The sequence below is a fragment of the Lepidochelys kempii genome, chromosome 10 (assembly GCF_965140265.1).
Source record: "Lepidochelys kempii isolate rLepKem1 chromosome 10, rLepKem1.hap2, whole genome shotgun sequence".
In the NCBI taxonomy this organism is placed as follows: Eukaryota; Metazoa; Chordata; order Testudines; family Cheloniidae; genus Lepidochelys; species Lepidochelys kempii.
Genome location: NC_133265.1, coordinates 620,106 through 647,807, shown reverse-complemented (window position 1 = coordinate 647,807; position 27,702 = coordinate 620,106). Strand labels below are relative to the sequence as shown.

Below are 27,702 nucleotides of genomic sequence, written 5' to 3'. Positions count from 1 at the left end.
GAAAGTTATAAACCTTTTCTCTTGAGATGTCAGTTGATTCTCCCAGCCCCTTTCCAGGAACACAGGATCAGATGCACTGAGCCATGCTGCCCACTTTTGGCACTTGAGTGGCTATGGCCTCTATCTACACTGCAAAGTGGTCACATTAGCAACTCGAGTTTCAGCAGCATTTCACCCTTAGTCTGTAACTCCTGACTGGCCAGCCTACTTGAGTTAAAAGCACCACCATGCTCAAGGTAAGGGGTTTGTGTGTAGATTGGATTTGAATTAGGGGCAATACTCCAGGTGTAACTCAAGTTAACTTTGCATTGAAGAAAAGCCCATTGTTACAGTGTAGTTTAAGTCAATGGACTTTGGGGAGACTAATGCTGTATTGTAACTGTCTACAGCCAAACGCATATTTTCTTCAGACTTTCTAATAAGTAATATGTCATGGCTGAAAACATGCATGAGAAAATTCAGCCCCAAAAGGCTTATCTGAGAATGTTATAGACCACTGAACACACAGGCTTACAATGGGAGGTGCTGTCTCTGATTTAGGGAATCCTAAAACCATAGGACTAACAGGGACCGCAAGGGTCATCAAGTCTAACCCCCTGCCAAGATGCAGGATTTGTTTAATATAAGAATAAGTTACTTCTGCAAGAATAAACAGAAATTGCAAAGCCTGGTGTGAAGAGTACTTAGTAAAGCCAAATATCCAACTTGTACACTGAAAATCTCAAAAATGTTGCATGGTGTTACAAAGGTAAGGGTGTCACATGGCTTCTGCTCACCATTTTGAGAATATGGGTTAGTTTCCAGGGTACTGATTGTAAATGAAAATTAAATGCCACTGGCCCGTGACCTGCTTTTTAAAATCACAAAACGTGTCTAACTTGTCTAGGGCCATGCTCGTGAAGGGGAAGGAAAGAAGGAATGCTAGCATTGGTGAGAACTGAGCCCCACGTGGGGAGGAGAATAAAAGAGAAGGAAGCTGCCTCCTCTGTGGGTGTTTCCATTGAGTCACAAATTATTTCCTTCTGCCTGCTCTGTAGTGTCGTTGCTGGGAACTCTGTTGTGTAGGACTGTACCATGTAAAAGAAGAAGACGTTTGTTTGACAAAGGTAAATGAGTGGGCTGGGAATGCAAATTCCACTCTGCTTAGGAGAGTGCATGTAATAAGGAAATGTGCAATAACCCATTGAAAGAAACAAGTTTGTACAGTGCCTGCCCTGAAAATGAAGAACGGAGTAGAACAGCGCTTCCCACTCACTGGCTTGGGACAAAGTTACCTGATAACAAAATTCACTTTCTAGCCCTGAAAATGAAGATTGGATCAGGCAAGTTATACCAAAGAGCTTCCACCCCCACCTCTCTCTGTCTCTCTCTCTCTCTTATATTTAGCTGAAGAAAGTTTTTACCCTTATCTGATTACTTGCTAAGGAGAGTTGTGTTGTGAACCCTATGTTTTACTGGCTTGACTTGTATTTACATTTATCTTTGCTGAAAGTATAGAAAGCTATTCCATTTTTCTCCTACATATTGAATGCCCAACCTTCCTCTATTGGTAATTGGAGGAGTCATAATATTTGTCTTTCTTATCAGGACTTTGATCAATACGCTGTGGCTGGAATTGTTTGAAAAAGGTTTCTTTAGAGTTATTTGCTTGTTAGAATTGGATACAAGTATCACAGGAAAGAATTAATAGAATTCCAGTTACTTTTACTGAACGTTCCCTTATCTTTCCTGGAGGCTTATACAGCAATACTGATCGCATCTGAGGACAGAAGATATATCAGAATATGAAAGGTGTAAATGTAGAAGAGCAGTTTTAGATGACTGACTAAGGAAGGTCCATGTAGTCTAAATACTGAAAACCTCTCGCAGATGTTAATGAAATTCAGCTTTATCTCCAATTCCTGTCAGAATTAAACTATTTAAAAAGGAAGGTTTCAGGCTAGACTTCATGTGTCAGTACCAACTTTGCTGTTGGCAGAAACCCATTTTTCTTTCTTATGGTTATTTAACCCCGAGAAGCCTGTTGAAATCTTTTCTTTTCCATATCAAAATTGAAAATTCAAAAAGATATCTGTCACCATGAAAACCTCCTGACAGATACCTCCTGCAAGTTCCCCTATGTGAGACCACTCTTCCCAGGGCCCTGAGTATTCAGCAATCATAGAATTTGCAGTAGAATTCACCCCCTGCTGCAGAATTGTTTCCAGAATCTCTGATTTCATTTTTTAAAGAATTATATTTCTAGTCCTTATGACTGCGAAGGAAACCTCAAAAGTGTGAATGGATGCCTGTCTAACTCTGCAAAGAGCCAGCAGCAATAGCTCTGAGAGGAGTGAACTGTCCTAGTTATTTCAGTCAGGGACCTTTGGATTCGGAGATTGTTCCATTTCTGCACATAGCATTTGTCACGCTGTCTGCAGTGGTTCACGACCATGAGTGTCAACCTCAGGGTAGATGGTCAAAAAGCAGGGCAGGGACTCCAAACTGGTGGTATGGTCTATAATGAGATTCCACCAAACCAGTAACAAATGTGAACTCCAGGAGCACTAAAACAGTCTTACCATGGAGTCACAGAAAGTCCCCTTGGGCACTCCAGTCTATCGTGCCATCAAGGCAAGCTTAACTCTGTGATGAATGGTTGCTTTACTCCAAAAATCACAAAATATTCAGGTTGCTTCCAGTCCTGGAGACTGGTCATTTACCCCAGGTCAATTTGTACCTCAGATCTCACACCAAAGACAATCCTTGTAGCTAATCCCATAGTAAACAAACTAAGGATTTATTAACCAGGAAAAAGAAAGGAGAGAGTTGTGACACTGCACCTCATATTTATCATAATAGTATTATTATGATATAATTATAGCATAATTATGATGTATTTTATGCAAGATGGGTTCTGTAAAGTGTAATTGGAAAAGTTATGATTTGCTGATATGATTATCCTATTTATATGCCTGTATCAGTTTTGTATCTGAAGTTATAAATCCTGACTATGTATCTGTACTTCAATTGTAGTTACACATGGGTCATGCCCACTAGACAACATGCTTTCAGTCTAGATAGCTGGTTGGGAAGGGCCTATTCTGGGCCAGTTCTGGGTGCCACATTTCAGGAAGGTTGTGGAAAAATTGGAGAGAGTCCAGAGAAGGCCAACAAAAATGATTAAAGGTCTAGAAAACATGAGGTATGTGGGAAGATTGAAAAAATTGGGTTTGTTTGGTGTGGAAAAGAGAAGACTGAGACGGGACATGATAACAGTTTTCAAGTACGTAAAAGGTTGTTACAAGGAGGAGGAAGAAAAAAAATTTTTCTTAACCTCTGGGGATCGGACAAGAAGCAATGGGCTTCAATGGGCTTAAATTGCAGCAAGGGAGGTTTGACGTTAGGAAAAACTTCCTAGCTGTCAGGGTGGTTAAGCACTGGAATAAATTGCCTAGAGAGGTTGTGGAATCTCCATCATTGGAGATTTTTAAGAGCAGGTTAGACAAACACCTGTCAGGAATGGTCTAGATAATACTTAGTCCTGCCATGAGTGCAGGGGACTGGAGTAGATGACCTTTCGAGGTCCCTTCCAGTTCTATGATTCTATTCAGGGCAATGAGCCATTAGGGAAAACAATAGGCCTTAGGAGAAGCTTATGGCCAAGCTGGAACACCCCAGACAGCCTGTAAATAATGACAGCTATGACTCTACAAGGACATTTGACCAGGCCACATGATTGGGGACTCCATCTTGGGATGTTAGTATTTTTCCACAAACCGGTCTGGGAACTAAGTTTTGAAACAAAGGGTTCCCACCATATGCTGAAGCTGTATGAGACAGGGAGTGACATCATCTATTGTTCTTCACTCCCCACAAAAGACTCCTTCAAGCACCTGAGGAACAAAGACTGAATTGGGGGAAGTGCTGGACCCAGTCTAAAGGGATTTCTAGCCTGTGTATGAAGACCTGAAAAACCCAAGCTGTAAAGCTAATGCAGCTTGTGCCTTAAGAATCTACAAGTCTGCCTGTACCATCAGTTAGGGTGAGACTCTGCTATTCATACCCAGACTATCTAGAACAGTGGTTCTTAACCTGGGGTGCACGCACCCCCTGGGGGTGCACGATATGACAGATTTTTTTAGATGGTAAATCATCGAAAATGCAAATTAAGCACAGGCACTTAAGTACAACTACTTTGTTTCATCAAACCTATGTGTTTATTAACATTATACATTTTTAATTATTACTGTAATATACAAGCAAAAATTATATCTAGGTTTAAAGAACTGAGCTACTTCAATGATTTTGTTAAGGGGTACGAGATCATATTTTGAGAACCAAAGGGGTGCAGGCTGCAGTAAAGGTTAAGAACCACTGATCTAGAATATTAAGCTTAGGTTGTTTTTTTGTTTATTTGCTAGGTGATCTGTTTGCTATCACTTATAATCACTTAAAATCTATCTTTTGTAGTTAATAAATTTATTTTATGTTTTAATCTAAACCAGTGAGTTTGGAGTGAAGTGCATGGGACTCTTAGCTCAGTGAGGCTGTTGCATTTCCTCTCCACGTGGGAGGGAGGACGACAACTCTATGAGCTTATTCTGTTCAGTTCCTTGTGCAGCGCAAGATGGTATAATCTTGAGTTTATGATCCAGAGGAAGTGTGTGCCTGGGGAGCTGAGAGTTACTTTGGCTTTAGCTTTTCTACTGTTGGTTCGTGCAGTGGCCAGACAGAGAGCCTGTATGTAACTGCAGCTGGGTGTGTCCCTATCGGTGTGTATGCTAGTGGAAGTGTAAGACCAGGAGCGTGTCTGCAGCTTGTCACAGCAGCACAGTGTGAGAGGGAGCCCAGGCTGATGGGTCAGAGGGCTCAGTGATACCTCAGTTCCAGCTGGCAGCCTGTGGGGAACCCGTCACAAGAGTTATTTACAGGTTAAAGCAGGCAACACTTATACACATATGAGTTACAGTTTGTGGTTCGAAAAGGTGACAGAGATGTAGTAGTCTGTCAGCACTAAATGTCTTTTAGGGCTAACCCAAGTTGACCCTGAGGATCTCTGCTTTTGTTTCCTAGCTCTGTCCCTGTGAGAGTCCAAACAGCAAAGAGATGGAAAAATTTCATGTCCGCTATCTTTATTTCTGTCTTCCAAAATTAAAACTGATGGGACAAGCCCTTCTGCACTTAACCTGTGTAGGGGCAATTAGCAAAGTCTTTGTATCTTGATTAAAGCTAAGATTTTGTCATAGGTATTTTTAATAAAAGTCACGGGCAGGATGCAGGCTATAAACAATAAATCATGGAAGATCGAGCCCTGCCACCCAGGGCTGACAGCCAGAGCCCTGCTGCCAGAGGCTGAAGTCATAGAGGTCACGTAAAATCACAGAATCCATGACCAGCTCATAGCTTTAATCATTTTGTTTCACAATGGCCCACTTTGTTCTGATAGTCCTCCTTGGTGGGCAAGGTAGGCACTCCTCCTGCCAGGGGTGCTGGAACAATTTGTACAGTGTGGGTGCTGGAAGCCAATGAGCCAAACTGTAAATCCTGTATATAATGGAAACCACTTCAAGCAAGGGGGTGCAGCAGCACCCTTAGTTGCAGCACCTATTCCACCTACATGTGTTCACAGGTTCAGAGCAAACATTTTTACAGTTATAAAGCAAAACTTACATATTACCTTATAGCACGGGATACAGACATCATAAGGAAGATTGATGCATGCAGCAACTTACAAGCATTTTATAGAATCTAAAAACTAAACACATCCTTGCAAGTTAACACCTGTCTTGAACAATACTAACATGGAGGTGGGCTGGGCTCGTTTCCAGCTCTGGATTTGTCAGTGCTTAGCTGATGCCTACAGCCTTGGCAAGAGATGGTACCTGGTCTACAAGTGTTACAGCATTTTTCCAAGATGCCACAGAAATCAATATTTTTGCTGCATAATGAGAATGTTCAAATTTGAGCCATAGTCATGTATGTGTTTGAGTGTGGGAAGGATAGGAATGAAGGATATGTCCTGGAGATACAGAATTTTGGATTTTTTGCTGCAGATTTAGTCCAATTGTGCCATGGATTATACTGGGCCCTGCCTATAGGTATCATTTATGACATCTGCTGTTACTATGAGTCCCTGACAGCTGTCACCCATTAGAATTCCATAGCTATGGGCCTGAAATGATTTTACAATTCTTATAATTGGTAAAAAGTAAAGACCAATAATGTAATTGGGGAAAAGTAAAGACAACTGCTAGACACTTGCAGTTTCGTTATCTGAGAAAATACCTTCTTGCTTGCAGACAAGGTTAGTGGGTGGGTCATAGATCCAAATGACATGTCATGACACCCTTTGCCTTTTCCTCTTCCCCTTCATGAATGCTTATCTTGGAATGCACAAATCTGATTATATCTTAAGTAAAACAACAACAAGAATAAAAATTACCTGTTTAGGTTTTACTGAAGAAAAACTGTCTGCCCTCTTTTGATTAAAAGCTTTTTCCCCCTATTAGAGAGCTTTGTCTCAATGAGTCTTGTCATCTGCTGGGGACACACTTCATTTTATGAAAAAAGAAAAGGAGGACTGTGGTACCTTAGAGACTAACAAATTTATTTGAGCATAAGCTTTCGTGAGCTACAGCTCACTTCATCAGATGCATCCAAGCACTAGGACACTGGCAGTTAGAGCGTGGAAAATGTCATGAGCTGTGAACAGCCAAAGTGGTGGCAGCTGGACAAGGAGAGTGGTACTGAAGAAGTCAAAAGGAAAGGTTCATTTACAAACAACATATACAAATAATGTCTTGTTCCTTGTTCTGAAGTAAAAGGCCTTCTTTATGCAGTGGCCAAACTTAAAATGAGGCGGGAACTATTGTTATTTATATATCACCATGGATGTGCACAACATATAAAATAAGACATGGTCATTGCCTTGTGACTCTACAATCTAAGGCCTTGCTACTGCAACTAACCTTGTGCAAGTGGAGAAAACAAATAACATGAAGGGAGATTAAGGGGATGACAAAACAAGGGGGAAAGAGTCTAAGGGAACATTTTATGTTTATATATTGCAAGCATGAGAGCTTTGGGTTGCGATAATTTGAGTTGTCACGTACATTAATAATCCTTGAAATAACAGAAATAATACAGAGAATTAATTCACCCTTTTCATTCTTCAGAGTGGCCCCCAACACACACACTCACCCCTTCATTCTCCCAGTGTCACCAGTCTCATCTTCTTTCACTCTCCCCCTTAGACCTTCTACACCACCCTGTTCCAGAAATGACATCCTTTGCTCTCTCCCTCTCATAACTCAAATTCTTTCCAAAACCCACTTCTTCCAGGAGGCCTGCAGACTCTAGCCTATGTCTGCACTGTGAAATCACTATCCAATGTCAAGAAATAAGCAAACAAAAAGCCCATTATGAATTGTATTCCTTTTCTGGATCTCTCATTTTTGTTGGTACTTAACAAAACATAACAGTAAATAGCAATAATAATATAGCAATGCAATAAAATCTATTTCCTGGCTTCTTTATTTTCAGATTTGGATACAACATGAGCTGGTTCTTATGTCCTTGTGTTCTTATGATTCTTAAGCTCTTTATTCATCCAGTTCATTAATGATATAATGAGGTTTTACTCTATCATTCTGTACTGTTAAATTGATTTTAGGTTCTGACTATAACAGATATGTCAGTTCTAAAGAGTGTCACAGATTGTTCTTTAAAATTAAAAGGCCTGATTTTTAAACAAATTAGGTATCCGTTTACATGCACAATTACCACATATGTAAATTGAGCAATCTTGGGTGGAAATGACCATAATTAGTCATATGTGTGTGCAGTTATCCAGTATGTGTAACAGTCATGCTAAGTGCACATGTAATTTGATGCATTTATACATGTAATTTATTTAAAAATCAGGGCTGGACGTTATTGATTATTTGCCTTATATTAAGTTAACTGTGTGCCATCACATTTTTTTTAAGAGAGAGGAATGGTCTAAGCATAGAACCCAGGACCAGGAAATTCCAAGTTCTACTCCTAGCTCTGACACTGATTTCCTCTATGGTCTTGGGCAAGTCCCTTAACCTCATTCCTTATTTCCATCAACTATAAAATTGGAATGATAATACTTGTTTTCATCAGGGTGTTGTGAAGTTAGGGTATGTGAAGCATTTTGAAGATATACACTGTAAGTGTTACGTTTATTTTATTATTTGTTATTACGAAAAACTTTAGGGCATACATATGGGACAACTTTTGCGATTTTAACAGTCTTCCTAATTCCTGAGCTTCATTTAATAATCTACTGCTTTTATTAGAAAGAAAAAATACGTTTTGCTGTTTTGAGCAGTAGATTGCATCCATTTCGCCAAAACATAAAAATCTTTTTTGTGGGGAGATCTTTTTGCTTTGGGCTCTGTTGATTTGTATATGCTTACGCAATGTGGAATTCTTTGCCAAATCTTTTAAGCGTTTCTTGGAACACTAGTCATGAGACACCATTACTCAACAGTTGACTGGAAATCAACCATTTCCTCTCTTGAGAAATCCAGACAGAGAAGGAATAATTTGTATCTTGGAGAATGTGTTCTTATTTTTCAGATGCAGAAAATTCTGTTCAAATCCAAAGGCAGCTGTGTCCTTTTGGAATTATTTCTTACTCTTTGGTTAGTCAATTTTTGTCTGTTTTCAAATGCTGATAAGTCAGTTCTGAGGTAGTGTGTGTGAGATAAATAGAAATGCATTGCACTTTATAGTGGGATCAGCAGTGACTGCTTAGTTAAGGTTGCTTAACAGTTTCCATCTTAACTCCTTAGTCACTCATAACTTTGTGAAACCTTAACCGTTAAGGTTAAAATTTTCCAATGCTTTCACTGGGGTTTTTTCATATGAGGAGAGTAGAAAATAATATACCATTTTAAAAAATGGTGACCATTTTGAAAAAAGAAAAGGAGTATTTGTGGCACCTTAGAGACTAACAAATTTATTTGAGCATAAGTTTTCGTGAGCTACAGCTCACTTCATCGGATGCATCAGATGCTGTAGCTCACGAAAGCTTATGCTCTAATAAATTGGTTAGTCTCTAAGGTGCCACAAGTACTCCTTTTCTTTTTGCGGATACAGACAAACACGGCTGCTACTCTGAAACCTGACCATTTTGAATAGCTCAACAACTAATACAGCTTGAGGTAAGGAGGGGAATAGCACAGTGGAACCTGCCTTAGAGTGGAGTGAAGCTTCATTACAGGAGAAGTCCTTTGAAATGTATTTAAGCAATTCATGTCCTTTTACTCCATTTCATTATAACTGGGTTTTTGTATGTGTGTAAATATTTACACACATACAAAATCTAAGACACTATCTTCTGTGTTCCCATCATTTACAACCAATGTAGGAGCAACTCTTCTTGCAACTCTTCCCAACACTCGATGAAAGGCAATGCTTGGAGGAACGTGGCTGCAGCTAGCCTTGACCACAGCCTGCATAGTTGCACATATGTGCACACTTCCACAAATAAAAGGCCAAAGTATTTCCAATTTCTTCCACAGCAGAATTGTGGCTCTTGCAGCCAGTTCTTGTCTTGTGCTTTGGTGAAACTCACACCCAGTGAAGGTACAGAAGAGTTTCTTCTACTTTGGTAGTGAGGTGAGCAAGAGAGGACAGTGACCCATGAGCTGCAAATATTGTTCTCTGGTCCCCTCTACTTTAATGTAAATTAAATCCTCTACAGAAAAATCTCTCTCACCGTAGGAAATATTCAAAGAAGTCTTCTTCTCACTAGCACATCACAGAGTGAGAAGCAGATGAACAGATAATATGCAAGCTATGGGCTTCGAGATTTTCAACAGAAGAACTGCCTCACACAGGAAAAAAATATAAGAAAATAGGAAATGCAATGCCGAATCAACCTTCTAGTTCAGTATTCAGAAAAGCAGACTTTGACTGCCTCAGGGAACTGATGGGCAGGATCCCCTGGGAGAATAACATGAGGGGGAAAGGAGTCCGGGAGAGCTGGCTGTATTTTAAAGAATCCTTATTGAGGTTACAGGGACAAACCATCCCGATGTGTAGAAAGAATAGTAAATATGGTAGGCGACCAGCTTGGCTTCACAGTGAAATCCTTGCTGATCTTGAACACAAAAAGAAGCTTACAAGAAGTGGAAGACTGGACAAAGGACCAGGGAAGAGTATAAAAATGCATGCAGGACTGAAATCAGGAAGGCCAAACCACACTTGAGGTTGCAGCTAGCAAGAGATGTTAAGAGTAACAAGAAGGGTTTCTTCAGGTATGTTAGCAACAAGAAGAAGGTCAGGGAAAGTGTGTGTCCCTTACTGAATGAGGGAGGCAACCTAGTGACAGAGGATGTGGAAAAAGCTAATGTACTCCATGCTTTTTTTGCCTCTGTCTTCACGAACAAGGTCAGCTACCAGACTGCTGCACTGGGCATCACAAAATGGGGAGGAGGTGACCAGCCCTCTGTGGAGAAAGAAGTGGTTCGGGACTATGTAGAAAAGCTGGGCGAGCACAAGTCCATGGGGCCAGATGCGCTGCATCCGAGAGCGCTAAAGGAGTTGGCGGATGTAATTGCAGAGTCATTGGCCATTATCTTTGAAAACTCATGGCGATCGGGGGAAGTCCCGGACGACTGGAGAAAGGTTAATGTAGTGCCCATCTTTAAAAAAGGGAAGAAGGAGGATCCTGGGAACTATAGGCCAGTCAGCCTCACCTCAGGCCCTGGAAAAATCATGGAGCAGGTCCTCAAGGAATCAATTCTGAAGCACTTAGAGGAAAGGAAAGTGATCAGGAACACTCAGCATGGATTCACCAAGGGCAAGTCATGCCTGACTCATCTAATTGCCTTCTATGACGAGATAACTGACTCTGTGGATGAGGGGAAAGCAGTGGACGTGTTGTTCCTTGATTTTAGCAAAGCTTTTGACACCGTCTCCCACAGTATTCTTGCCAGCGAGTTAAAGACGTATGGGCTGGATGAATGGACTATAAGGTGGCTAGAAAGTTGGCTAGATTGTCAGACTCAACGGGTTGTGATCAATGGCTCCATGTCTAGTTGGCAGCCGGTGTCATGTGGAGTGCCCCAAGGGTCGGTCCTTGGGCCGGTTTTGTTCAATATTTTCATAAATGATCTGGAGGATGGTGTGGATTGCACCCTCAGCAAGTTTGCAGATGACGCTAAACTGGGAGGAGAGGTAGATACACTGGAGGGTAGGGATAGGATACAGAGGGACCTAGACAAATTAGAGGATTGGGCCAAAAGAAATCTGATGAGGTTCAACAAGGACAAGTGCAGAGTCTTGCACTTAGGACGGAAGAATCCCATGCACCGCTGCAGACTAGGGGCCGAATGGCTCGGCAGCAGTTCTGCAGAAAAGGACCTAGGGGTTACAGTGGACGAGAAGCTGGATATGAGTCAACAGTGTGCCGTTGTTGACAAAAAGGCCAATGGCATTTTGGGATGTATCAGTAGGGGCATTGCCAGCAGATGAAGGGATGTGATCGTTCCCCTCTATTCGACATTGGTGAGGCCTCATCTGGAGTACTGTGTCCAGTTTTGGGCCCCACACTACAAGAAGAATGTGGAAAAATTCGAAAGAGTCCAGCGGAGGGCAACAAAAATGATTAGGGGACTGGAACACACGACTTATGAGGAGAGACTGAGGGAACTGGGGATGGTTAAGTCTATGGAAGAGAAGAATGAGGAGGGATTTGATAGCTGCTTTCAACTACCTGAAAGGGCGTTCCCAAGAGGATGGATCTAGACTGTTCTCAGTGGTAGCTGATGACAGAACAAGGAGTAATGGTCTCAAGTTGCAGTGGGGGATGTTTAGGTTGGATATTAGGAAAAACTTTTTCACTAGGAGGGTGGTGAAGCACTGGAATGCGTTACCTAGGGAGGTGGTGGAATCTCCTTCCTTAGAAGTTTTTAAGGTCAGGCTTGACAAAGCCCTGGCTGGGATGATTTAGTTGGGGATTGGTCCTGCTTTGAGCAGGGGGTTGGACTAATGACCTCCTGAGGTCCCTTCCAACCCTGATATTCTATGATTCTATATCGGACAGGAGACAGGACCATATGCAGCAGAGGACGGGACTAGCCTTTGCTTGTAACCAGCTGACATAATGCTGAACAAGACTTGTCTCTGTCTACACTGCCTGCAAAGTCATGGTCACAACTGTATTAGTTAACACAACTCTTCAAAGTTGTGTTCTAACTGTACTTTTCTAGTGAAGACAAGACCTTAGCCATTTCTAATCCAAGACAGTATTTTCACTATGTGGCCACTTATTTTCTTTAATAGCTTTTTTAAGTGACTTTGTCAAAAGATTTTTGAAAGTTCAAATAATGTCATTTGGATCTATTTTATCCACTATGTGCTTGATGTGCCTCTTTAATATACAAGAATTCTTTGGGCCTAATTTTCCTTTTTAGAAGTTGTGCTAATTTGTCCCTATTATAGGATGTTCATATAGGTGCTTTATAACTCCATATTACTGTTTTAACAAATTTGCCTGGAACCGCAGTAGGGCTCAGTGGTCTGTAATTCCCAGGATCTTCCCAGCGCCTTATGTTAAAGGTTGGTATGGTATTTGCTAGCCTCTAGTTCACTGAGATAGTAGCCAATTTTAATGAGAAATTGCATGTTTTTGTTAGCAAGTCAGCTGCTTCAATCTTAAATTCCTTCAGGACTCTGGGTTGAACTATCTGGTCTTGGTGACTTGTTGTTCTTAAATGTTTCAGTTTGTTCCAGTACATCCTCTTTTGGGACCTGAGTTTCTGGCAGTTCCTCATCTTTAGTACCTGAGAAGAGTAGGTCTGGTGTAGGTATCTCTCCAACAGTCTCTGGGGTGAAGACTTTTTTAAAGAACTCATTTAAGTCTTTTGTAATTTCGTTATCTGCTAAATTGTTCCGTTTATTCCATGGCAAAACTTCAGGGGATTCGGAATATACTGGATGTGCTAACATCTGGCACTGGGGGCAATATGGAGGGTGAAGGGTAGAAAAAACTGTGTCCTTTAACCAGTTTGTATGCTAATCTAAGCTTTTAATGTTTTCTATTGCAGGATCTCAGTACAGCTTCTCCTACAGAAACTGACAAGTGCTAACAATGGCTGACAGCCTGAAGGCTGCAGTGCTTGCTTTATGGACCCTTTTCTTTTCATGTGCAACATATCACAGTGAGTTTGCTAATCTTGTAACATAATTCATTTAAAAGTAATTTATCAACAACACTTTAAAGTGAATAGAACAATTAGCAAGCAACATTTTTACCATAATTCAGTAGCCATAATAATATGTCTGATTGCAAATATCAACAATATTTATATGTTAGAATATAGTCTCAGTTCTAGTATATCTTTCCACTAATATTTTCAACATGCAAAGAAAAACTCAGGAATTGATAAAGAGCTGAAACGGATGTTTGGAGAGACTGTCTTTCTGTTCCCCTGTTGTTGCAACTGGCTTTCTGATCTAATCTATCTGCTTTGTTTATAGTGCTCATATTCGCAAAAAGAAAAGGAGTTCTTGTGGCACCTTAGAGACTAACCAATTTATTTGAGCATGAGCTTTCGTGAGCTACAGCTCACTTCATCGGATCCGATGAAGTGAGCTGTAGCTCACAAAAGCTCATGCTCAAATAAATTGGTTAGTCTCTAAGGTGCCACAAGTACTCCTTTTCTTTTTGCGAATACAGACTAACACGGCTAGTGCTCATATTGCTATAGTCTGCATTCTCTGCAGCACTGTCCCCTGCTGGCCCAAGGCTATCCAGTGGATATCTGCCCTGGAGGGACAGAGTATTAAACTCCCGGTGGGTCCTCTCATGACTACCACTGCCCACCATGCGGAGACTCAGCCAACAGCAACGTGGTTCTTGAGAAAGCTATGGTGACAGGGAGGAGGGGGAAACAGCAGACCAGTGCACAGATGCTTCAGTGTGTGTAGGGGTTTCTCCCCTACAGGCTGTGACACTGTAATCCCTTTCAAATCCCACTGCGTGAGGAGAAAATTTCTTGTAAACTGTGAAGTAAACCTTGAAGAGTTTCCTGGTGCTGTCCAGCGCTTTTGGTGCCTCCATAGGGAAGGATGATTGAGGCCCATATATGTGATGTCTCCTATGTGCCCTTTGCCCACCAATTCTATCCTTTTTTAAGTAATCAAGTTTTTCTGGTAAGATTTAACCTTTATAAACCGCCGGTGCTGCTCATTGCTCTTTGGTTATCCTCTGGAGACCACTGAAGTGCAGTTTATCTAACAGGAGGAGGATTGGGCTCTAGATGTCTGGGGACTTTTTTCTTAATATCTTTTCCAATATTTCCTTGGGAATAGAAGGTAGATTTATAGGATGATAATTACCAGGGTACCTCCTTTACCCTCTTGAGAATCAGTCCTACATTTTACTTTTGGTGCAGTCTTTTGTTAGCACCTCATTTGTCCATGGTTTAAAAAAAAACGAAAACTGTCTGTGGTACAAAAATTGCATTAGCTCATTTCTTTACTTCCCACAGTCCCAGTTCTACTTCCAGTGATATCAGTGGGAATTTTGCAATAGAATTAAATGGGAGAAGAATCAAGCCCCACAGGTGTATACCGGCTAAGACATCTAATTTGAATATGCTTAGATTTTCCAAAATTTTCTAACCCACTTTTTGTCAATGTTTGGTTTTACAGGTTTGTTTCTTCCTTATGAATTGCATGTTTCAAGCTTCTTTGTTGAATTTTTCTTGTTGAAGATAAAAAAATAAGTTCAGTATCTCAGTTCCCCTTTTCAACTATATAAATTGAAAGTAAACTTTGAATTGTATGTGGTTCCAAAAGGAAATTCTCAAAGATCTGAGATTTTAAAAACTGTGCTAGAGATGAAAAAGGAAGACAGTAAAATAAATACAGAGTATGTTAAAAGTTGTAGGGAAAAGATAAGGGAAGTAAAAGGCCAAATGAATTAATGCTGCTAGTCAAAGTAGTTTAGGAGACTAGAGAGAGCTTTTTACACCTCAAGGGAGAAGGAAACACCATTAAAAATTAGGAGGGAGTGAAATTAATGCTGATTCAAAAATGACTGATACACTGAACTCCTCTTTTAAAATCTGTCTTTAAGAGGAAAAATAAATAAAAGTTTGAATAATAAAAAGTAAGAAAGACCTTGTAAAAATCACAATGAATAAAGAGTAGTTAAAGAGTACTTTGAAATTGTAAACCTATACAAATTAGCAATATGCATTGTAGGGTATTGAAGGAAATTTATCCTTAATTGACTGAACCACTGACAATTGTTTTTGAAAAAAACGTGGACGGTGTGGAGATATCAGAAGACGAGGGAAGCAAATGTGGTACTGATGTTCAGAAAAGGAAAGAAGAAAGAACCTGTTAATTATTTACCAATAAGATTAATGTTTATCCTCAGTAAAATAAAACACAAGCAAAACAGTTTAGAAATTTAGATGATGATGGAACCATGAGCAGCAGGAAGTGTTGGGGTTTATAAATAGTAAATCATACCAAACATACTAAATTATTTATTTTATAGAGTTAAAAAAATTAATTCCTGAAGCTTCAATTCTTACACATGCTAGTAGTACTAGTCAAGTAAGTGAGTCCCAGTGCTGAAGGACTGGAATGGGTTACCTAGGGAGATCGTGGAATCTCCACCCTTAGAGGTTTTTAAGGCCTGGCTTGACGAAGCCCTGGCTGGGATGATTTCGTTGGTGTTGGTCCTGCTTTGAGCAGGGGGTTGGACTAGATGACCTCCTGAGGTCCCTTCCAACCCTGATGTTCTATGATTTCTGTGATGATTTCTAATGTAAATGGAATTACTCAAGTGAATAGGGACTGCTTGGTGATTAAGACTAGAAGGACTGGGCATTTAGAAGAGGAAGTGAAAGTAACAGATGTAATATATATGGATTTTAATGAGGATGAAAGACCATAAACAAATGACAATGATAAGCAGCAAAGTATTAGTTGGCTTAAGTTTCTAGTAAAGTACCACAGGGATCAGTGTTAGATCCAGTCTTATTTAACAACTTCATTAATGCTCTTGAAGAAGGAATGAACGGCATGTTCATGAAATTTTCAGATTACACTTCATAAAGAGTAGGTGGAAATACCCATCACATCAGAGAAATAATACAGAGGAACCTAGGGAGATTAGAAACATGGGCAAGAAGTTACCAAGTAAAACTCAACTTTGACATATTGGAGAATTAATCCAAGCCCAAACGCTGAATGGGTGAGAGGAACCTGGGAAGCAGGAGTGGCTGAAGGAACCCTAAGGAGTGGGACTTCCCAGCAAATTAATTTTCAGTTTGCGTTGTGATATGACAGCAAGAAAAGGACCGAAAGAGTTTTGGGTTACATATGCAGAATCATCCTGTCCTGGAGCAGAGGAGGAATCCTTTCTCTATCTAACCCTTGTGTAACTTCAGCTGGAATACTGCCAGCAGGCTCTGTCCTGGGAACCTCATTACTAGAAAGAAAGATGTTGACAAGTTTGTCAGAGTTCTGACAGCAGCAACAAAAAATAACCAGGGAGGTGGAGGAGACTGACTTGAAAAGAAGGACTGGAAGAGTTAGATCTGCATAGCTTGTATAAGAGAGGACTGGGGGGATGTGACAAAAGTCTACAAATACCCAAAGGGTCAAGCGCCAGAGAGGGAGAGGAATTATCTAGGACAGGAAAAGTGGGTGGTATTTACTGACATTGTTTGTTTTTTTAAAAGTTCCCGTTTCAGAATTTTGGGGCATGTTGTTAGCCTTTATAACTACATGAGATTATTGTCACACATGCCCTCCCACCCCCTTCCCTTCTGCTGTTCAGTACAGTCACATATGGCATCTTGTTTCAAAGTAGATTGTAAGTTCTTTGGAGTAGGAAGCAGGTCTTGCTGGGTATCTCTACACTACAGTTAAAAACCTGTGGCTGACCCATTCCAGCTAACACAGGTTCCCGTGACTCGGGCTAAAGGACTATTTAATTGTGGTGTAGATGTTCTGGCTCAGGCTAGAGACTGGGCTTTGGGACCCCGTGAGTGGGGAGGGTCCCAGAGCCAAGGTTCCCGCCCACACTTGAATATCTGCACCCCAATTAAACAGCCACTTAGCCTGAGCCCAAGTCAGCTGGCATCCAGCTACGGGTGTTTAATTGCAGTGTAAACATACCCATTGTGTTCGTGCATCACCCAGCACAACATGGTCCTGATCCTGACTGGGGCCTTGCGCCCTACTACAATACACAATAATAATAATAATTAATTAATTAATAATGGGCATAACTAGGAATAAGGGAATGAAGTATCAGGAGAAAACTTCTTTTAAACATGAAAGTTAATTAGACTATGGAGAAGCCTATCGCAGGGAGTGAGGGAAGCCTGCTTGCTTGGGATGTTTGACAAAACACTAGAAAATGCCTTGTAGGCAGGAACCTTATTCTGATTCCTAGGAGAGTGCACTGGTGCCTAATTAATCTTTTCTGTCACTACTATCTATGATTCTGATATTCTCTGATTAATCTTTAATAACCTTTACACAGAACTTGTGATAAACTAATTTCCCAATGATAATGTTTCGGGGCCGGAGAGTAGGTGAGCTGGAAGCTGTTTTGGGGTCTTTGATCCAAATTCTGATTGTACAGCCCTTTCGTTTTGTCCCATAGAATTTTGAGGTGTGCGCTGTAGTGGGCCAAGTTTAGTTTCTCTTCCCATTTAATCTGAACAAGTCAAATGATTGAGCTTTCACGCTCCCTTTAAGAGATTTTAATAGTTCACCTTAATTGAATTGCTCGTTACCACTGACCCCTCCCCCCCACTTGGTAAGGCAACCCCCGTCTTTTCATATGCTGTGTTTTTATACCTCTCTACACTATTTTCCACTCCATGCATCTGATGAAGTGGGTTTTAGCCCACGAAAGCTTATGCCCAAATAAATTGTTAGTCTCTAAGGTGCCACAAGGACTCCTCATTGTTTTTGCTGGTACAGACTAACACGGCTACCACTCTGAAACCTTTAATAGTTCTGTTTCAAAAGAAGAAATTTCTACTTCTTAGCACCAGACCCTGTTCTGGCTGATTTTGTTTCCTATTTCTGTCACTGCTCAGTGTTGTGTTGGTTTTTCCTTAGTTTTGGCAACAGGGCGTATACAGAGGTTTGAGTGCTTCACTGACTATGCCAGGGAGCTGTCTTGTCACTGGGAAGCGGCTGCACAAACAAACTGCTCCAAGGAATTCCGGCTCTATTACAAGAAGGAAATTTTATCGACAGTGTAAGTGTTTATTGCCACTTTCTGGGTTCATTGTTAAAACATTAAATATGCTGCAATTATTAACAGCCCTGCTCTACCTCTCTATGGCCATGGGGTGAGGTCTGAAGCACAGCAGAATCAATGTGGTCCTGCTGCATGGGGAAGGGCATAATGCTCGGGGTCCTCACCCCCTGTGTTTGGTAGAGTACAACTCTACAGGCGTCCCTGCACCCCCGGTGCAGAGGGGATCGTTAGGTGTGAACCAGGAACATGGCAGGGCCAATGGATCGGCAGCTACCTTCACCGGACATGAAGCTCCATGTGGGGAGTATTCAGCAGTAGCTGTGTGACCTAGAAGGGGTTGTATTCCCTGTCTTCAGCCTGGGGGAAAGGCTTGCCCTCCCCTCCCCCACCCTCTCCCCTGGAACCCAGTGGCTCTCCTGCATATAGCGCAAGAACATAGGGCCAAGTCCTTATTCCTGGTTCTATTGTGCAGAGGCCTGCTGGCACTCCCACAACAGAAGCCAGTTCCAGCCTGCTCTCCCCAGCTGATTACAGTTTCTCCCCAGAGACATGCAAGTGGCATCACTTTGAACAGGTTAGCTGACCCCTCTTTCTTTTCCAGACTAAAAGGCTTTCCGTCACCAATATGCTCTCTCTTTTGCAGCCAGGTGAAAAATGGGTCCTCACTGTGTTAATTTCTCCTTTACAGACTAGGCCATAGCTTTCTCCGTTGAGTTTTTCACTGGGGGATACACAGATAGCTAAGACTTTTGTACCAAATGCTTTCTGGGAACTAAGTTTGTGCATCTCAGATTCAGCTTACCCACTGGGAGCCTTCTCTGATGACACTGAATGGGGGCTTAGTTTAAATGAACTGAGTGCTTAATCCTATGTAAACATCACGTCAATTCTGATATTTTTCAGATATAACACATGCATCCCTGAGACTGGAAAAGGCAGCAGCATGAATTCAGTTTCCAACTGCATTTGCATAATTCTGCCCGAATATTTCGCGGCAGGCCTCGCATATCATTTAACACTGCAGGCCAATGGGACAGTGCTATGGAATGACACTGTGGAAGTGGCATACATTGGTGAGATATAGTTTGTTACAGATTTGTGATTGATATATCCCATTCCACATCCCCAGCCAAATACCTCACCAGCATCACACAGTCAGCACCTTCCTATCCTCTGAGAGAAACGCACCTAAAATGTGTTCTTCATCTGGCAACAGAATTCAGGGATGAGGAGTAAGATGTCATTGCCTATTTCTGAGAGAGGACAAACGTCTGTAGCCAGGATTCTTGGCCCCCAACACATCTCATGACAGTTTAATCACCACCCTGAGTGTCTGAATGGGCTTAACAGGGTTTCTAGAACTAATTCTTGGTAGATTGCAATGGCCTTTGGTAAAATAGTTAATGTCTCTCTGATGTCACAGGATACAGTCAGCATAAATATATCTATTACACACATGCGTGCCCACATACTTTCCTGGTATTAAAATAGTTTGTATGGATAAATCTGTCTCACCTCAGATATTAGGAGAAATATTTCAAGAAACCTGTGTAGTGATTAACCTGCAGCAGTGATCTGAGCCCTTCTTTGATGTCATTGTTGCTCACTAGCAGGATGAGTATGAATCTGTGCCTTGGGATCACATCCCCGGAGCACAGGCACCAGGGAGAGGTTGGCCAAGAAGATGCCACAAGCAAATCCCCATCCCCAGAGCACAAGCTATGAAGCAACTCTATGCATTTTTTTCATGTTGGGAGCAGGCCACTGATAACATGTATTTGAGACCTACAACTAATTCCACTGACTCAAAAATCCCATTTCAGTATGGAGTATTCTGGTTTTGGCTTTTACATCCCTGTTCCAGAGCACAGGGAAACAAGGCTGAATGCAGTGCCCACATCTGTAACTACAGCATTGTCTGTGACTGAATAGCCCACTTCTGTCCATTCCTCTGAGTCAGTGTTTCCCCCTTACAGTTAAACCAAGACCCCCAACAAATCTTACCATTGAGAAGGGTGAAAATGATAACTTCTACGTCTTGAGGTGGATCGAGAGCTACAGCGCAGGGGACATGCTCTATGGAGAGGAAGTAACTTACGAAGTCAAATACTGGAACAAGCAGAATCCAGAAGAGGTAGGAAACTGCATTTTTCTTCGCTTTCTTGAGCTGGTACCCATGGTATGAAAAGTCCTTCAGAAAATCTTGAGGAGCTTTCAACCAGGTGGTTAATGGTGATGAGACTGCTGGGTACCATTTCCCCCATCATTCATGCATTAGGGACAGCAAGCACTATGGACACAGGTAACATTGCTTCAGTGACATCACCAGGAGTGGAACTGGTGGTAATCTTCTGACCTTCGCCCACAGAATAAGCTCTCCCCATGTGAGTCATCAGATCGAGACGCCTCTCACAGTAGATTGTGCTGAGATTCAGAATATGATTGTTCTTGCTCTCAGAGCTCCACTGGGTTTGGGTCCCCTTGGTGGGGCTTGAATCTCCCTATAGGCTCTGCTGGGCTCCTCAGGCTCCTCCTATGACTTCCCCTCCTTTATGACAAAGCACACTATACAACTGTTTGTGCGCTGTAGCAGTTGCCACACAAGACATTAGTGCACGGCAGACTAGTGTTGTGGACATTCGCACTCTGGTTTGCCATGCGCTAATGTCCCATCCAGACCAGGTGAGATTCTGTAGCACAGTATAGCAGCTTTGGAGAGGTGCCAGGACATGATACTACTGCATACTGCCCCAGTTTGAGCCCTGGATGCCACTGAATTCATATTTCATTAAACTCAAGTCATTAATAACAAACTTAACATATTAAAGTTCAATAGTCATAGGCTGATTCTCAGAATAAATTAGCCAGGTTCTATGTTTTATTTAGATTATTCCTGATATTTTTTTTAATTGTGTGCTGAAAATGGATTTAATCCACCTTAAATTGTGCAGCAAAGGAGTTTATTTCTCTTCAAATACATCTTGAGCCTTTGGTTTGTCAGCAGGTATCAATTTGATGGTTACAGCAGTGAAATCAGTAAAACATATTTATATGAACTGAATGTCACACCTAACACTGTCCAGGAAACTAAACATATATTCCATACAGAACCTAAATGTGTTACTTCACTTTTTATTCAGGAGTTTGTAGAACAGCTTCCCTACCAAACGACACACTTCAAAATTCTTGCAATGCAGTTGAAGCAAGGGTATGACTACCTTGTAAGGGTACGGCGTAATTATACAGGCAGCTATTCCACCAACTGGAGTGACTGGAGCAATGCAGTTGAATTTCACAGTGGTAAGTATCAGTAACAGTTGCAACACAGTGGAAGAATCTTACAGGATTCTAAAGCACATGGTGTACATCCCACTATTTCTTCTGCCTTTCTGTGTCAATTAGAGAGATGTAGCCAGTGAGTCCCAGGGCTGCTAATAAAATCCTCCTCCTCAGACTTTTACTTATTGTAGACCGATGCCCAAAGACTCCAAAGAAAACAAAAAGCATATTACCAAAAGGGCAACAACCACACAGTAATCAACTCCACTGCTCCCACCATTCATTAGGTCCATCAGTGGCTACTAGCCAGGATGGGCAGGGACGCAAAACCATTCTCTGAAGTTTCCCTAGCCTCTGTTTGCCAGAAGTTTGGAATGTGCGACAGGATGATCACTTGATGATTCCCTGTTCTCTTCATTCCCTCTGGGGCCCCTGGCATGGGCCACTGTCTGAAGACAGGTTACTGGCTAGATGGACCATTGGTCTGACCCAGTATTGCCGTTCTTATGTTCTAGAATGCCTCACATACCATAACTGTAGGTCCCCATGCACATTTTGATACATATATGGGCTTTACTTTAAACCCTTTAATTGGCATTGTTTCAAGGTGTACAGAAGATCACTGACATGACTATGCTTATTGATTGTGCTTTTATTTCTGAATATATAGATTATGGAGTAACTTTAGAAGATAGTCTGCAGAGGATTGTTCTCATATCCTGCATGTTGATCACGGCTCTGATTTTAATCTGTTACTTCTGCTTTGCCATGTATGTATCATACTGCACAAGGGTTTACAGAGCAGCAGTTCACCAAATATTCGGTTTCAAAGAGCGTAATGGCATGTACAGTAGTATAGTACTTTGTAATCATAAAGGACCTTTTGTCTGAAGATATACAAGCAATCTCTTTACAAACATGAATTAACTAACCTTCATATCATCTCTCTGAACCAGGCATATAAAGAGATTAGATTACAGCACTTTTCTCCACTAAACCATCTGTATGATATTGCCAGGACTTCACAGGAGCCTACTGAGGCTTAATTAATGAGTGTTTGTAAAGCATCATGAGACCTACTGTTGAAAGGCTAATACACATTTTTAAGGGCTGCATCTGAGGTCCTTACTCAGATTTTACTCAGTCCTTGCTCAGGCTAAATTCTTATTGATTTCAATGGGCCTGAGTAAAATCCTCAGAATTTGGCCCATATAATTTGAAGAGAGCAAATGCAGCTAATATAATGTTAAAATGTTAATAGAGCCAACATCCTCATCTTTATAAAGTATTCCCCTTGTCAGAGCAGGATCTGTCATGTTTGGGCCCCCAGCTCTACAAGTATCTCAATAGTGCTGGTTATCTTATTGCAGTATTTTATTTTTGAGGAGTAATTTGCTGGACTTGGGTCACATTAATAGATTTTCCTGTTTTCTCACAATCTCAAATAATAATCTGACCATGTGACTGTGCTCAGGCCAGTTAATCATTAATATATGCACAAATGTTTACACAAGCGTTGCTGAAAAGCATTGTCACTCCTGGACATAAACAGAATAAGTGCTTCCAGTTGAGCATACAGACTGGTTGAGGAGAGAGGGTAGGGGTAGTGAAACTGGGGAATTGGGCCCAAGCACAGCTAAGAGTAAGCAACGATTCTTGCTTTGCAGAGTTAAGAGAGAATGGTGGGATCAAATCCCAAATCCAGCCAAGAGCCATCTTGTTGTTAAGAATGTCAAGGGAGCTCAGGTATGTGATTTAAAGATTTTACAAAAAAACACATTTCCCATGTGTTTAAAAAATGAAAGAGGTCATATGTTCTGGTGCTGACTGTGATTCAGAGAAATATCAAGTTTAATTCAACCATACCCTAAATCTGTTTTATGCCTCTTTTAGATTTCAGTCTGGAGGAAAATGCTGTCCACTGATGAAATTAAGGCACCTTTCTATGATGTGAAACAGACTCACATGGAACACCAACTGTAAGTAAAATAAAGAACATTTCTCTGGTTTACAGCATAAAATATTTTGCTATCAAGTGAACATTAATTGTGCCTTCCTTTTCATCCCCAAAAACAGAAGCTGTAAGAACTGTCTTGCAAAATATGCTCAAGGCCAAACCTTGAAGGGGAAAGACAACGTCAAAAGTGGTGAGAAACCTGGCAGTTGCCTGAATAAATGTGGAGAGTGGTTCCCAGAAGAGTATGAAGCTGTTCTAATTCCAGAGGTCACTTTGATTGAAGATTCTCTTGAAATCTGTGAGTGTTCAAGAAACACTGAAACTGAGAGCCATGAGGACAACCTGAGTGAGATCCTCTTGTGCCCACCTTGTGAGAGCAGTGCTAATAGCTTTATAGAACACACTCAACACAACGATGCACTTGCAGACATGTTTATTAAGCTACTAGAATGTGGAACCAGTATCCATGACACTGAAATTCCAGACTTCATCATAGAAGAGCAAAAAACCTTTGAGAATTGTGAATCAGAAAATTCATCACAGCAAACACCAAAAGAAAATGTAGTCCAGGATCAACAGTCATGTGATACTTCACATGCTTGCTCCTTTTCAACTACAGCCTCTCAGGATGACCTCAACTGTAGAGCAGCTAGCACAAAGTCAGTGCGATCAGAAGAATCTTTTGAATCTGGTTATCAAAGTTCTAACATAGACACTGCTTCTCCCAAGGCAAAGAATCCTCCAGACATGTTGCATCAAAGACACTTTCTTTGCAGTTCTGAGACTCAGCATGACTTGTTGGTCTTGATTAAAAAATCACCAAATGCTCCTTCCTCTGAGATAATCAAAGACGGAATAAATAGTCCAGCATATCAGAGCTTCGACAGCCTCATGTCTCAGTCCACAGAGCCTTGTAGCACAGCATATAAGAGCTTTGACAGCCTGCTGTCTCAGTCCATGGAGTCCTGTAGCACAGCATATAAGAGCTTTGCCAGCCTGCTGTCTCAGTCCACAGTTAGCAATAGCTTGACACAGTGTTTGGAAAACCCAAGCTCTTCACTCTCCTTAGCAGAGTTTCCAGAGAATCAAATACTTCCCTACAGAGAAGAACAAGCCAATCAACCCCTTGGTGATCAAAGCTGTTACACCAACCACAAGGGTGACTGCACTGAGACTGCTTGTCAAACCATCTGTTCAGAAGACTTAGACTTTCCATGGTTTTTCTCCCATGCTCATGACAAAGTTTCATTTTTCCTGCCAGAGAAAGAAGTACACAAGCATATAACATGTCAACATGTTCCAGAAAAAGCAGCTGCAATTTCCTGCCCCTCTGTTTCTAACCCATCTAGTTACCAGCCTTTTGGTATTGCTCTCAAAGACAATAATACACACTGTGACAATAACAGTGAGGCTATTTCTGAGTCGCCTTATAAACCCTTTATCAACCTTTTAAACAACAACCTCAAAGAAGCACTTCCAGCTATCACTCTCTGTGAATCTGACCTGGAGATAAACTTGTCAGACTTTCTATAGCATTGACTCAGATGTTACCACAGGCTTTGCCTTTGGTCTGAGTTCAGGAGCGGCTCTCACACAAAACAGCAGTGACAGCCCTTGGATTATCGGCTTTAATGAACCATGTAGTGATGGTGAAGATGAAGATACTGTGGGCGTGAAAAAGTTGCTGTGGTCTTTAGATTCTAGCTCTCGGGAAGACTGGGAGGACCATGCAGGAGACAAAAAATTGTACTTCTGACTGTACAGATGAAAGGATACAAGAGAGTAGCAATAACATGCCATGTCCTCTTCTGCTGTGTCATACACGTGACCATTTGAGGACGTCTGTAAATGCGGAAGAAAAGTGAAGCGCAGTTACAGAATGTTGTGAGCATGGGAAGTGGCTGTGCAGTTAATTTATCAGAAGGGTCACTGAACCACAATACTATTGTATCTAAACCATCCGTAGAAAGAAATCAAACTTCAGAGCCCCTGAACTCAACCGAGTTGCCACTGGGTGGCCCATTTGTGGACAGCCCCTGTTTAGGACCCTGTCCTTTTGATTATTGCTCAATTCCAGGTGAGGGATCAAAAAGTCACTTTTCATAAAAACAGGCCAAATGAACCTAATGAGTGAGAGCACTAGGATGAACCAGTAAACAGTGAAACTTACCTTCATAGACAGGAGCTTGTGTAACTGCTATATGAACATGACCTAGATAAATTTCATGGGGTTGCAATCAAGATAGCCTTTGGGAATAAACAGTGTGGAAAATGGAAATGTTGCTTGTTTTCCCACGTTCCCTCCAGAAGAGCAGGCTGTCACTATGCAGACACTGGGTGGGCTCTGGAACAGATCAGAATAGATTTGCTGGGATGTCATGGTCACACTTGCTACAGAGCTGGCGATTGGTAAATGGCTTGAACTCTTGGGGCTGTTGGTACTTGAGGATCCCAGCAGTGGCTCTCCCAGTGTAAAGATGGTGACAAGCTACAGACTCAGCTAGAGTCCGTGATGGGACCTGATTGCACCCCCACAACTAGTAGCAGCTGCATGGGGCATGAACTCATGTTCATTTTGGCTTCCCCAGTGTTGGTCTGGCCCGAATACACTTGCATGGGAAAGATGTTGACCCTGCAGCTCAGATTCAGGGGTGCTATATAAGCTGGTTCACATCCCAAGGAACTGAAAGAAGGTGCAAGTTAAAGCAGGAGGTTGCTGACTTTCAAGGACACCTTTGTACAGCCTCTCATTAGCTACTTTCAGGAGAGTGCAGGGATTGTAACTGTGTCTGGCCCTGGCGTGGGTGATGTGAGAAGGAAAGCTGTAGCTCCCTCGTGGCCAGAGGTTGCTTTGCATCACCCTGCCTAATTTCCCTTTATGGACTCCCCAAAAACTCCAGATCAGAGCCCAAAAGTAATTAGAACACTCCCCTATTTGGGTCCAATTTATTTAGTCCTGACACACACTGGCCTTCCAGGCCCTAACCCCAGTTCAGAATCTCTCTCCCCCTTGGGTAGGGAATCCCACTCCCAAACCCTCCTTCCTGGGGCTGAGTCACTGTTCAATGTCTCTCTGTAGGCCTCCAAGCTCCCCTGGTGTCTCAGGGTCTTCCCTGCTTTAGTAAGTTACTCCATGGGGCAACTCCCCTGGTCTCAGGGTCTTCCTTGCAGGAACCTTTCTCACTCTGCATTTGGTTTCCTGCAGACACACGCCATTCTTGCCCTGCAGCTTTCTGCTGCTCTCATAGGGGACTCGTCTGATCCTTGCTCAGGTGTGACTAGTTAGTTACTAGGTTGGTTGGTCCCAAACCTCTAGCCCTTAAATGGGCAATCCACCCTTTTACAGAAGGCTCCTGAGTCTGCCCCCCTCTTGGCTGCAAGGCCAGCACCGTCTAGCCCTCAGTAACTGTATTCATGAGGGTCAGTTAGCTTAATGTGACTGCAGTAATTCTGTGGAAGTCAGTGGTGTTATTCCACACTGGTATCAATGTAACTGAGATCAGATGTTTTTAAACTGTGTATACCAAAAAAGCCTGACTAGTGTAGGATCAAACTCCCTAAGCTGTGTGTGCATTCCACCAGGTTTCTGTATGTGTCTGGGGTATAGACTGGAAACGACTCCCACAGCTGAATTCTGCTGAATTCTGAATTCAGCTGGGATCACATGTGCCCTTGTGATAATACATCCAAAGGTTTTTCCTCTGATTCTGAGCTACTTGAGCATAGAAGTATATACTGTGGCATTATAAATTCCACAGTAAGGTGGTGAGTCCAGATAGTTAAATGGCCACTGCAAATTCTTTACATTTCAAGCCAGCTCATATTATTCAGAAATCCCTTTTCCCATTTCTAGCCATAAACAGAGAGGCATAGGCCAGTTCAGAGGATGTATCTGTGGCCACTGTTCAGCTACTGCGTTGGCATCTTCTATAAGGGACGTTTTTCACTGCTGCAGAACGACCTACAAAACTCAGATGGGCAGGCAGATGAGGGGTTTTGTGCCCCATGTAGACCTTTGTGGCCCTACAAAGGGAGTGCGTAACCTCAGGAGGGCACTACTGCAAGGTGCACGTGTTCAGGGTTGGTGTTTGCATTTGTTTGGACGCTGGCGCTTACGCCACTATAATGAGGATGTTGATAAATGAAAACACGTTATTCATTGTTAACATGGTGATTAACACATTAAAGACTTATACAAGAA

General features: G+C 41.9%; 1 protein-coding gene across 7 annotated transcripts; it reads left to right on the top strand.

The window, feature by feature from the left end:
• Positions 1-979: 979 nt before the first annotated feature.
• Positions 980-27,702, top strand: IL4R (interleukin 4 receptor). Of its 7 annotated transcripts, none has more exons than XM_073361580.1 (12): positions 981-1,106; positions 12,744-12,823; positions 13,068-13,181; positions 18,121-18,262; positions 18,738-18,839; positions 19,169-19,338; positions 20,242-20,399; positions 21,406-21,565; positions 22,215-22,314; positions 23,212-23,290; positions 23,438-23,523; positions 23,621-27,702. In XM_073361580.1, exons 3-12 carry the CDS (start codon positions 13,112-13,114, stop codon positions 25,032-25,034), a joined length of 2,481 nt encoding a protein of 826 aa, XP_073217681.1. In that variant the 5' UTR covers positions 981-1,106; positions 12,744-12,823; positions 13,068-13,111; the 3' UTR covers positions 25,035-27,702. The 7 variants fall into 7 exon arrangements, with proteins under 7 accessions (XP_073217684.1, XP_073217681.1, XP_073217678.1 ...); XM_073361577.1 differs by having other exon boundaries at positions 981-1,322; XM_073361579.1 differs by lacking the exon at positions 981-1,106 and adding an exon at positions 7,880-8,654.